Source organism: Dipteris shenzhenensis, chromosome 5 (assembly GCF_047967505.1).
Source record: "Dipteris shenzhenensis isolate YYH24624 ecotype China chromosome 5, Dip_SZ_1.0, whole genome shotgun sequence".
Taxonomy (NCBI): domain Eukaryota; kingdom Viridiplantae; phylum Streptophyta; class Polypodiopsida; order Gleicheniales; family Dipteridaceae; genus Dipteris; species Dipteris shenzhenensis.
This window is the reverse complement of record NC_141600.1, coordinates 16,225,816-16,238,540: the sequence shown is the minus strand read 5'-3', so window position 1 is coordinate 16,238,540 and position 12,725 is coordinate 16,225,816. Positions and strand designations below refer to the sequence as shown.

The 12,725-nt window shown below is 41.6% G+C and overlaps 1 protein-coding gene across 1 annotated transcript; it reads right to left on the bottom strand.

Moving 5' to 3' along the window:
• Positions 1 to 11,147: 11,147 nt before the first annotated feature.
• Positions 11,148 to 12,165, bottom strand: LOC147901674 (ESCRT-related protein CHMP1B-like). Its single transcript, XM_087375005.1, has one exon. It carries the CDS (start codon positions 12,029 to 12,031, stop codon positions 11,414 to 11,416), a length of 618 nt encoding a protein of 205 aa, XP_087231131.1. The 5' UTR covers positions 12,032 to 12,165; the 3' UTR covers positions 11,148 to 11,413.
• Positions 12,166 to 12,725: the final 560 nt, after the last annotated feature.

The window sequence follows — 12,725 nt, the reverse complement described above, 5'->3', positions numbered from 1 at the left end:
CTACTATGTTTTCTATGATTCTTTTATATTCAATATCAACAACAAAATCTAGCCACCTCTTGTGTCTAGGAGAAAGGGTACTCTAAGATAAGAAATGCCTCAATCTCGCCTCAATGATCCATATATGGTCCATCCTTACCTTGAAGTGTCTATCATACAAGTAATGGCACCATTTATTAATAGCATGTATGATAGAAAGCATCTCCTTGTCATGAGTTGGGAAGATCTAGTCCTTGTCACTCAATTTCCTACTCTCATGGGCAATGACTCCATGGCCTTTTTGGAGAATAGCTTCTATTTCTTTACCACTTGAAATATCCACCACTATTAAAAATGGCCTTGAAAGTCTAGGTATATCAATATTGGAGCTATCTTAAGGGATTTCTTATGATCTTCAAAGGCTTGACCAAGTAGGAGAGTCCCACACAAAATCCCCTTTCTTAAGCAAATCATTGCATGCAACAACTTGATAGATATTCTATAAAAAGATTTAGCCACACCTTAATTTCCTTTACCTAGGTATTCCACCTTTTGCACCATATAAATGCACACTTATGAGGCTTGGCATAAAGTTGATGCATTTTAAGAATCTCTAGCACTTGGTCCACATATACTCCTCCTTACTTTTTTTATATATAAGGATGACAATCGGGGCTGATGTTGAAGTACCAATAATTGTGGAACCATTGATTCCATAAAACTTGAATGCCTTGCAAGCATAGTTAAAGCCCCTTTTATAGGTCTAGGGAATTGAGCCAACACCTAATGGTATATGGGATTTGGAAATAGGGATGTCATGTGGCATGCCCTCACTTTGGATCCAATAGGTTTATGTGGTTTCTCAAAATTATCGAGGGAAAGGAAAAAAATTTTAGAGATTTGATAATTGATAGGTTCTATAGTGGACGGTGTCCCCTTTGTGCAGTGAATATATCATGAATAATAGATTGTGTGATCATCTTCTAGTGATCTGACATTTTTGCTTACTAGGTTTGAGTGGGAGATCTAAAGATGTTCCATGTAAGTTTAATAAGAGGCTTTTGAAGGTGGCAATTTCTATGAAGAGGTGAGATGTACAGGGGATTCTTGTACTATAAGCATTGAAGATCCATGTGAAAGATGGGATTTAAAGGGTTTAAAACTTGCAAGAAGTTAGAATATGCAGTGGAGCTTTGCAAGGAGAGAAGTAGAAGGGTCTTCCTAGAGTTAGAGCACCTTTGAACACTATAGTGGAGGATTCTCTAGGTGATGTGGTGGTTATGACTCTTTTGGTGGAGGACAAAAAAGCTTTAGCAATAGGGAACTAAAATACATTGAAGGAAACAAGCTAAAGAGTAGGCAATTGTGGCTACAAGTGGGAGACTACTGATCAAGGATGTTCTTTTAATCGGTGAAAAGGAAGCAAGATTGGGATACAATTGAGCATGTGATGGATCATCATGGTAATTGACTATGGAGTTTGGGAATATTGCAAATGTTTTTTTAATGGAATTGAGTGAAGTTGTGGGGATGGAAGGGATTTAGAACAAGGGTTGCATAGTAGATGGTGTGGGTGAATGTAGAGTGTAAGGTCTCTACTGTGTAGAGGGTGTGAAAGAGCACATAGCAAAGAGGATGAGAGAGATCACACACACAATTGGCTATACAAATATACACTCTCACGTAATCAAAAGATGGACATGATACAATATATATATTGATCTCTAAATGCGTTGCCATAAGTCCATAATTACTATTCACACAAGGACTTAGGATCCCTTTTAGAGTCCTCTATACTCCTATCCTTCTACCCATATATACAACATATGAACATATGTGACACCATATGTACATGGATGATGACCAACCCAATGGCCCGTATACTTTAACACTCCTCCCCTATCATTGGATGGTCTCTATGTCAAAAAGAGATAGGCAAGATTTGTACTTCTCAAACTTCTCATGAGGCAAGGCTTTTGTGAGCAAATCTATTGCCTAGTCCTCCGGGATATAGTGAACTAGATGGATAGTTCCTTTGTCCACCTGATGTTGTATGAAATGGTAGCGTATGTCAATGTGCTTTTACATCTCATGATCTTTTGGATTCTTTGCCAATGCAATAGCACTTTTGTTATCACAAAAGATTATGGTAGCACCATCTTGGGCTAGAGTAAGATCCTCTAAGAGATTACAAAGCCATTTGCTTCACATGCAACCCGTGCAAGAGATATATTTTTAGCCTCTACTGTAGACAATGCCATGGTGGCTTGCTTCTTGCATTCAACATGAAGTTGTATCTTAAAATAGACCTCTGTTCGGGCCTCCTCCCCAATTTGCATCATAGAACCCCTCAAGCTGTGGTTTTGCGTATGGGATCTCTTTCAGCTATGCCAACCTATGATTGGCTGTCCCACTAAGATATCATAAAATCCACTTCACCGCATTCCAATGGTGGGCACATGGCTTTGCCATGAACTAACTCAAAAGTCCCACTGCATAGAAAATATCAAGCTGTGTTGATGTCATTAGATAGATGAGCAGAATCTAGAAAATTCTACATTCTACAACTTTAAATTTTTATCGCCAAGCTCAATAGGTTTACTCATAGGGATGGCATCTAGCATTCCAAATTGATCCAACATTGAGTCAATATATTGTGTTCAACTCAAAAATATGCCTTTCTTTGTCTATTCTATCTTGACATCTTAAATGTAATGCAAGAACATGATCAAGTTCATGTCTCTTGGACCCTTATTCTCTGAAATAATTGTCAATCTTGCTATACCAAGGCCTTGGGGCTTGCTTGAGGCCATAGAGTGCCTTCTTCAACATGCTCACTAAGTGCTCAGATCCTTTCTCCACAAATCCTTGTGGTTGCTGCATATATACCTCTTCTTATACACTCATTTGATATCCATCTAAAAGCAATAGAAAGAATAAGGCAGATTGTCTTCATCCTTATGACTAGTGCAAAGGTTTCCTCATAGTCAATGCCCTCCTGTTGAGCATATCCTTTTTCCACCAATTGTCCCTTATACTTGTCTACACTCTCGTCATATTTTTGCTTGACTTTGTAGAACCATATACAAACAATCATTCTTTCCTTTGGGTAGTTCCACCAACTCCCAAACTTCATTTTTCTAAATGCCATTATATTCCTCTTCCATGTCATCAACTGATTCCTTGGATTTTATAGCCTCTCAAAAGTTGATATTTTCTCTCATTTCTCTAACTTGTGCCATGGAACACCTATAGCTTGTTTGCACCCTTTTGGGCTTCATATCCTTGAAAATTCTCTCCTGATCCACTAGCTTATTTTCCCACCTTGGCATCAGCTTGGATGATGAGGTTTCCTAGTCAATGTCAGCATGACCATGAGATGCAAATTTGCATCTCTAGCATTGTCAACCAGTTGGTTCTCTCCTTCTTCCATTGAATTTGCATAACCATGGTGGCAAGTAGCTTGCTTTACCTTCACATCGAACTCCAGATCACGGGAAGCAAACATTTTATGAGCTATAAGATTGTACATCTTATAAGCTTTGTGTTCCTTTGCACATCGGTGACCAAAATGCCTTCAACTTATTGAGAGCTTGCACATCACCTTCAACTTCTTCCAGTTCTTGTGGTCGCCATGCTATTTCTTTAAGGGGGGTGTAGTTTGGCATCCTTCTTTTGAGCAATGTCCTTAAGGACCTTTCTGATGATGTTCCAAAGTCGGTAAACTCCTATCAAATATGCCCAACACTTAGTTTCATGATGACCACAACCTTTGCTACTTGCACAGGTCCTCGCACATCATAGCCTCCCCATAGCAAGAAGGCTCCCCGCCATAAGTAAGCATCACATAGTCTACCCCTGGAACAAATTTCTAAGGCAGTCTAGACACTCTAGATGATCTTCTCAAGGGCATTTTAGCTTGCTATACTGCCTGCATATCAGCCACATTTGGCTCATCATTTCCACCAATAGATGATCCATCATTTGTCCTTGATTGTGTACCTATGGGAGTACTTGGTGGCACCATTTCCTACACATTTCGGTGCATGGACAACTTTTTGTCTATCAACATATGCGGGTGGATTCACATCATGGAAAGTGATTCTCCTCATTTCCACATCCCTCATGGGTGTCTTATGCATCTTCTTCTCATTGAAGACCACATCATGGCTTCATATGATTTTCTTTACTTCTGAATCCCAAAGACGATAGCCCATCTCTCCACTTTCACCATAACCCAGAAAGATGCATTTCGTAGACTTGTGATCTAGCTTCTTCCAAAGCTCTTTTGGCACACGTGCATATGCCTCACACCCAAATATACGCAAATGATAGTAAGAGGGCTTCTTGCCATTCCATGCCTCTTTAGGAATACTACCATCCAAACTCTTACTAGGTGACCTATTGATCACATGCACTGTAGTCTTTATTGCCTCAGCCCAAAAACCACCAGATAGACTTGCATTGGAAAGCATACATTGCAACCTTTCCTGAATGGTGTGGTTCATTTGCTGAATGTCATGAGAGAGATATTCTCCACCATTGTCACTCCATAGGCATTTAAGCATTCTACTTGACTGATTTTCAACCAAAGCCAGCCATTTCTAAAATACATGGAACACATCGCTCTTTTGAGCTATAGCGTAAGCCCACACTTTCCTAGTTGCATCATCAATGAATGTCACATAGTATTCAGCCCTGCCTAATGACTGTGTTGGCATGGGACCACATACGTCCAAATGCACCAAATCAAGCTTTTCAAGCTCTTTCTTTTCCCTTCTTTTATGGGTTGATCTAGTCTGCTTCCCATAGAAACAACGCTGACAAAATTCCTCCAAAATTCAAAGTAAAAAAAACTCAAATGCGGTACCTAACCCAAACGATATAAGAGTTTCATTCCATTTTGGCTTATGTGTCCCAACCGGCAATGCCACAAAGAAGTACTTGGTTGCTTGGTTATTGCAAACAACATGATCAAACACCCCTGATACATGTAAGGGATACAATGTCCCACACTTGGCACCCTTTGCCAAAACCATAGAGCCCTTCTGAATTCTCAAACTCTAAAAGCCAAAGGTGGTCTAAAAACCAGCATCATCTACCTAACCTACATAAGACTCTTGGTCAACTTAGGCACATGTTTCACATTTTTCAAAACAAATGCAAACCCATTTGCAAAAGAAAACTTTATGTCACCTACTCCCACTATTTCAAATGCATAGTTATCTCCAAAATGCACACAACCTGTCTTTCCACTGTCATAACTGGAGAACCATTCCCTATGGGGAGTAACATGGAATGAAGCACTAGAATCCAAAATCCAATCCTAGGAATATGCATAAATAATGTCTCATCGAAGAGAGCATAGCACCATGAATGCATCAACTGCAATGTGTCCAAGCTGTCCCTCACTATGAAATAGTATCTGCCTGCTAAACGTCCATCAAAATAAAGAATCCCATAAGTCAATCTGGGCCTATCAGCGCATCCAACAAGGAAACCACAAATCATGAGTACACACGGCTCAGATTGCAAGCAAAATGATATGGATAAGGTATATCCCAAAAATCAAGGCCCCACAGAAATGACTACTACTAGAAATAGGACCTAAGATGACTCAAAACATGGGCGTCACTGCATAATCAGACTCAGCAAGAAAATTTGCAAATATCTCTTTTCTATTGGAACTCCGAAATCCCAACCGATGAATGGGAAATGGGAAGTCAATCCTTGCAATTGACCTATAATCAAAAAATAAAAGGTTTGAACCTTTGAATGGATTTTTGACAGAGAGCATCTCAGAGAGACGGAGCTTCTCCAAATCTCCACGGAATCGTGCAAGAGTTAACAAATAGAGGTTTTTGGGCCTCTGGAATGCAATGGAATATACGGTTTAGAAAACCATGGTCCCAATCACCAGGTCCAACACACGGACCAAAAAACATTTTTGCAAATAGACCTGTTTGTAAACACCACTGGAGTGCAAATGATGAGCAACACATAAGTTTAAGGACCTCCTGAGTCCATCAAAATTGACAGATCTGTGAATGGTTGCTATTGCTTTAAACTTGAGTTCCAACACACTGGCAGAAAAACGTTGAAGTAGAGACGGTAACTCAGAAATCCAACAAAATGATCCCAAATTAAAGAATGAAGGGGTTTTCGAACTCCCGAAGTGCAATGGACACCAAAAGGAATAGTGGAATAATTAAAAAACGTCTTTTTTGCTCCAAAACCACCTGCAGGCTTGCAAAAACCACTCGGAGAACTTTCCAAAGGTTTCTGCACACTAGGATGCAGATAAAGTTACCCAATGAAGCTTCTCCTTCCTCCCACAGAGCTACAACAGCAGACTTCAGGCTCTAGGCACACACCCGGACTTAGCTCTAGAATACCCATGCTTTGATACTAGTTGAGAGATCTCAACAACGGAAGCGGAACAAGAGAGAGAGAGAGAGAGAGAGAGAGAGAGAGAGAGAGAGAGCTACACAAGTTTTGGTGGGTGCCGAACACCCTGATCTTCTATGTCATCCATATATATATGTGTTTTGAGTATTGTACATAACTGGTGTTAAGGCACAGTGGCCTTTAACCCCCACATTGATAAGGCATCATTGTGTCAGGGAAATATTGGGAATAACATGAATTTAATTTATACAATACAAGGCCATATATTTTGAATTAACTTGCTATGATGATCATGAAATATTATTTACAAAACAAGATTTACTCACATTTGGAAAAACGATAGTTGCATTCCAACATACTAACATGTCCTAATAAAGATACGTCATAAAAGAATGAGACAATCGAAAAGAATAATGCATATTGGATATGCCCCTAAGCACATTTTTGAAGTTTATTGTCAATTACTTGCTATGATTGTAGATCTTCAAAAGAGGCTGTCTAAATCATGTTGTGATTTGGTTGCCATGCCCTTCATTATGTATGGGGCTGATCATTACTTATTAAAGTAAGCATTTGAAGAATTGGAATGAGAAGTATGAACTTTACAAGTTTTGCATATCTCTTCTTTTAATTGTAGCCTTTTTGGGACTCATTGCATCACACTCTCTAGATGCATGAAAAACATCCTCACAGTAGTGAAATAATACCTCTAGTTCACATCATTAGAGCACATAACTCGTTTTGGTTCACATCTAGCATTATTGATCAACATCTATCTCTGCATTTGGTTGGACCTTTCTCTCTCTTAGGGAAAAGGAGGTAAGATTCATGGCTCTTACATGGATTGATGGCTCTTACAAGGATCAAGAGTCAAGCTCTCTTTCTATGCAAAAGAGCCGGCTTTTGGAAAAGATGCAAAGTACTATTTGTCTTCTTTTGTCGATGTTTGGAAGAAGATACACTCACGTCTCTGATTGTGTTGTTGCTGGGCTTTTTGCTCACCCTGGGCACATGCCTTGATTTTCCTCTAACTATGAGCCCTTCCGACAGTTGAATGCTGACATTGCAAGGTGGCTCAAGTCAAAAGCTCAACCGTTCCCTGATGGTGCATATCCAACTACAAAGGTAGGTAAGGCAAGTCTTCCAACAAATAACCAATCAAAAGGCTTCTCTCGGACTCCCAGCATGCAATACGAGGAGGCCTCCACCTCTTTATAAATGGAGGCTGGTCGGAGGCTCCTCGTCTTTGCTCCTTGCTTTCTTTCGCTCCATCATCCACTGCATTGTTGCTTTCTTCCACTTCTTTCTTCTGCTCCATCATTGATCGCTCCACCAAAAAGAGAGCTCATGTAGAAACCCCGATTGCTTCCAGGATAGCTCCATGAAAAAGAGGGATTGTGTAGAAACACCAAATTCTTCTTGCACAACCCAAGCAAAAAAACGTGGTAGAGTGGATTGGGATGACAATAGTATGAGTGTCTTGATTACATGCTATGGGGAGGTATATGAGCATGTTAAGAGGGGGGGGGTCTTAAGGAAAAAGATTGGGAGAATCTCACATTTTCTCTCAATCGTGAAATTCAAGGAAATTACAATATTGATTAGGCTAGAAATAAAGTAGACACACTCAAAAAACAATACAAAAAGGAGAAGAAACTTGTAGATGAAATCGGTTCAATGCCATCAACTTTCTATGAGGCTTTAGACGCTATCTTAGATAGCACACCTAAGGAGGCTGGAGTTCCATTTGTAGTTAACACTGATATAGGACAAAATCCTTTACCTGAGGACATACTAGATGATGACGTGGTCATGGAGAGCACGTCTGAAGACAAGGGGAAGGACAAGGACAAAGAAGACAATGGTTTGAAGGGCCAAAAAGTGAAGGAGCCAAAAAGCAAGTGAAAAAAGAAAATCCTAAACTTGCATCCTCCCGTGCAGTGGCAGAGGGTTTTAAGTCAATGTGTTCTACTATATGGAACAACTAGAAGGAAGAAGGAATGACCTCGAAGAAAGGCTCTCCAAAATCAAACAAGAAGAGGAGACAAAAAGAATGGAAATTATGGCAATAGTTCAATTGCATATTACGGAATTGATGTGTAAACCTCCCTTGCAGTAATATGCAAGTAATCACTTTAATAATAAGTAAACATGTGCAATGTCTTTTAAATGTACTATGTGGTATGCATGATTGAGGGATGAGGGAGCTAGTGGAGAGAGAGATGGTTCAGAGACTGTTTATAATGCAATTGTTTCTCATATACGATGGACGACGAGGCAGTTGTGTTCATGTTGAATTTGTTCAACTAGTATGGGACGAGCAAGATCAGCAAAGGTGAAGACCGCAATACTTTAGAATACTTTATTTCTTTAATATGGATGTTTTCCTTCTCATGGGTGCACTAGATTCACCTAACTGTGGGGTGTGGTGGGTGTTTCCGAGGCAAGTAACATTGTGTCAATGATTACATTTAGGCTTGTAGCATGAAGAAATGTTAGAAAACTAGCATAGATACCAAACATTTTATCGCATGGGATATGATAGTTTTCATTTGTTAAAGTCTCACATAGAGCCCTATTTACCATCAGCTGATACCGAACACTTTGTTAGAAGTCCAATCTCTAGTGATCTAGCACTTGCATGTGTCTTATGGCACTTTGCGCATGGACACTCTACAAGCATGATTGCTGAAATATTTGCCTTAGGATGCAGCACAATAAGAAAATCTATGGAAGCCACAGTGAACATTCTATGTTCCAAACGAATGTTGGTGAAGCATGGCATTACCATTCCATTAAGTATTTGCCTACGTAGAATTATATTTGAGTTTGAAGCTATAACATCTTTGCCCAACATGTGTGGTGCAATAGATGGATCACACATTCAAATACATCCTACACCACCGCTCATAGCTCGGCCGCCAACCTTCCAATGCTACTTTTGGTGGGCTTTGCTTCTATTGTGGTTGTGAAGCAACGTTCATGGTATACAAGCCTTCTTCACACATAGTTGCCTACAATGGTTACTCAAGTGGTGAGTTTTCCTTCAAGTTCTGAGCTTTAATAAGGATTTCTCTTTGCCCTTCTCAAGAGACTTCTTTGTTGCAGCTCCCCGGCCTCAAGCACCTCTGCTCAGCCTGATCTCACCTCAGCTCAGCATTCGAGTCAAAAGCTGCAAGCTCTTCATAGCTCTTCCTGGAGCTCTGAAATAGCACGCATGTACGAAGTTGCTCCCAGCTTCTTGACTGGCTTTTCTTGTTTATGTGGCATCATCTTGATTGCTGTTGTCTGTCCGAGTCTTCACAGATTTTTCTCACAGTTTCAATTGCTTGGCCGCCGAAGTCCTTCTAGAGCTCCCAAACAATTTTCGCTATTTGGTCGCTAAAGTTCTTCTAGAGAGCTCCTTGTTTGTGAGCTCTAGCTTTGACTCAACTCCTCTTGCTGCTGTTCATGGTTCGTGCTCTTTCAAGATTTTTTGTCGGTTGCGGCCTTCTCCTCTGAAGCTTCTTGTTATGCAGACTCCTTTGTAGTTGCTGTACTCTTCTTGCTTCACTTCTTGAAACACCTTCTCAAGGCATACAAAGCCCTCGAGACTAGAAATGACTAGAGAGACACACTCTCACTTAGCGGGACACACCCTAAACAACTTGAAATGATGCTCAGCAACCCTTGCATGCAATCACACCTTCAGAATTCGAGCTTTCACCTAAGAGAGACACTCTCAAACAGTTCCAAACACTAAGGAGGCCTTGCATGCAATCACACCTTCAGAATTGGAGCTTTCACCTAAGAGAGACACTCTCAAACAGTTCCAAACACTAAGCAGGCCTTGCATGCAACCTTATACATCAACCCTCACATAGATTTCAAAAAGTGAGCCAATGGGGAAAGGGGAAACAGATTCCCTGACACATAGTCAATTCCCCAACACAGTGTGGCTTCACTAAATTCGAGAATGTAGCAGCCTCTAGCACACAGTAAGAGCTCTCACCTACCAAGTAAGATCTTAAAATGCTGTGATACCATGGAAAGAGCACAGAGCTGTAAATGAGGACACACAATCTAAAGCTCTAAGCACAAAGTAAAGAGGATGAGAGATATCACACACAGTTGGCTATACAAAATGTACATTCTCACATAACCAAAAAGATGAACATGATATGCTATATGCTGAACCTAAGTGGGTTGCCCTAAGTCCATAAGGACTATTCACATAGGTACTTACGATCCCTTTTAAGCGGACTCTATCCTCCTATTCATATTTGATTGGGTAACAGGAATATAGACAGTATGATCGAATTTACATGAATTCCATAAATTGGACAAATTCCCTGCACGAATCAGAGTTTAGTATGCTCTCTAATCATTGCAAAAGTACAAAAATACAAATGAGAGAGAGTTGCATGCCTGGCCTTGTAAACAGAGAGAGAGAGAGAGAGAGAGAGAGAGAGAGAGAGACCATGTTTTACCGTGCATTCAAAAGTTCTAAGTGTGCATTCAAAAGCTCCTTAGAAGTATGATGGTCCCTCACTTCTTCCCCTTCCTTTTAAGAGCATCCGGACATCTCAGTTAAGAGTTAACATGCATTCCTCTGCCTGCAGAGGTTTTGACACTGCTAGTGTAAAGGATGGAGGCAAATTCATGGTTGAACTAATTCTCTACAGAAATCAGAGTTTAACATACTCTGATTGCCTGAGCTTGCTGTGAGAGAGAGAGAGAGAGAGAGAGAGAGAGAGAGAGAGACCATGCTTTTCTGTGCATATAAAAGTTTCCTTAGAAGTATGATGATCCCTCATTTTAGCCCCTCCTTTTGAGAGCACCTGAAGCATATCATTTAAGCAAGGTGCATATCTTTGCAAAAACATGAGGGAAGATACAAAGATCATGTTGGACCTGTCAGCAATACTGGCTTCTGTTTTCTCCACTATGCATCACTGGCTATACATTGCTTCTAACACATAAAAGAAACTGACGAGATGCAGAGGAAGCGACAGGAAGTACGCAAGAAACGCACGACAACTGCAAATCAACCCCGACTTTTTAACTCGGCTAGCCTGCGGCTTAACTCGTCCTCTGAAACAGAAGCTGCTTCTTTGGTGGGCATTGAGTGATTAGCAGCTAGCGGAAGTCCAACAGTAACTTCAAGCCCATAGTCGTCTGCCACCTGCTGCATCAGAGAGCTCACATCATCTTCCGGAGTAGAGAGGGAAGTGCTTCCAGCCATTGCAGTCTCCACAAACTCCGACTGCACTTCCATGTTCACGAATGTCTTCTCGAACTGATCCATCGTCTGCGAGATCTTTTGCATGTTGCCCACTGCCAGGGCGTTGTCCAATGCCTTCACGATGCCCGACATGGACTTGCTGATGGTCTGCATCTTGCTCTGCGTGCCGAGACGAGCGACCACCGCATCCAAACGAGACGCCAGGCGCAGGTAGTTGAGCTGCTCGTTGTGCTTGCGGATGGCATTCTGGGCATAGACGCGGGCGCCATCCATGTTACCCTTCTCGATGGCCTTCTTGACCTTGATCTTCTCGCTCTTCTCCTCATTTTCGCATTTCTTAGCTTGGCGGACCAAGCTTTTGGAGGTGAATTTGAGCTGGAAGATCTGATTGAGGAGCTTCTCCTGGCTACTACCACCCATGATGCGAAGGAAGATTTGCGAGAGCGGTGAAGGGTCAAGAGGGGATGGGGAAGAAGGCTGCGAGGAAGGCAAGGAAGCTGAGGAATGGGCTTGCCACCATAACTATTTCCCTCAGAGCACAAGAAAAACGAAGACACAGGAGATTGGCCAACGTCCAAATTTCAAAAGTTTATATAATGAACCCTCAAAGAGCCGTTTCTCTCCTTTGCTACTTCCTAACCTCATCTCCCCAATCACATGCACCACTCACCACGGTAAGAGCCAGGTCCCCATCGACTATTCCATGGACTCAGGGTGTTTACATACCTGCTAGCACACCATGGGCTCCGCCCATGGACCATGGATGGACAATTTTTCCTGCCCACGTCTAGCCCACCGCCTAGATGCATTCCAATGCACCTTGGGCCGGCATGGGCGGCTCTAGTTTGTAAACACGTTGAAGATTCCTGTGAGGCCCCATCATACTAGGTGCCGCCCCGTTTGCGAATTTTGTGAAGGGCACTAAACCGAGATGACAATCTAGTCCAGGGGGTGCCGTGCCGTGGCAACCCGAAATTCATACTCTGCTTTTCTCGCTCCAAATTTGGGCTACGGTTAGTATGTGTCAGGGGTGAGCTGTGGGTTGCTCATGGTTTCTAGCCATGGGAGCATTGTCTCTCTTCTTCATTCTGCACCACCACCACAAGTTGGCACC

What these genes read in the sequence shown, in the direction of transcription:
- LOC147901674 (XM_087375005.1), bottom strand. Translation starts at nt 12,031, where the DNA reads ATGGGTGGTAGTAGCCAGGAGAAGCTCCTCAATCAGATCTTCCAGCTC.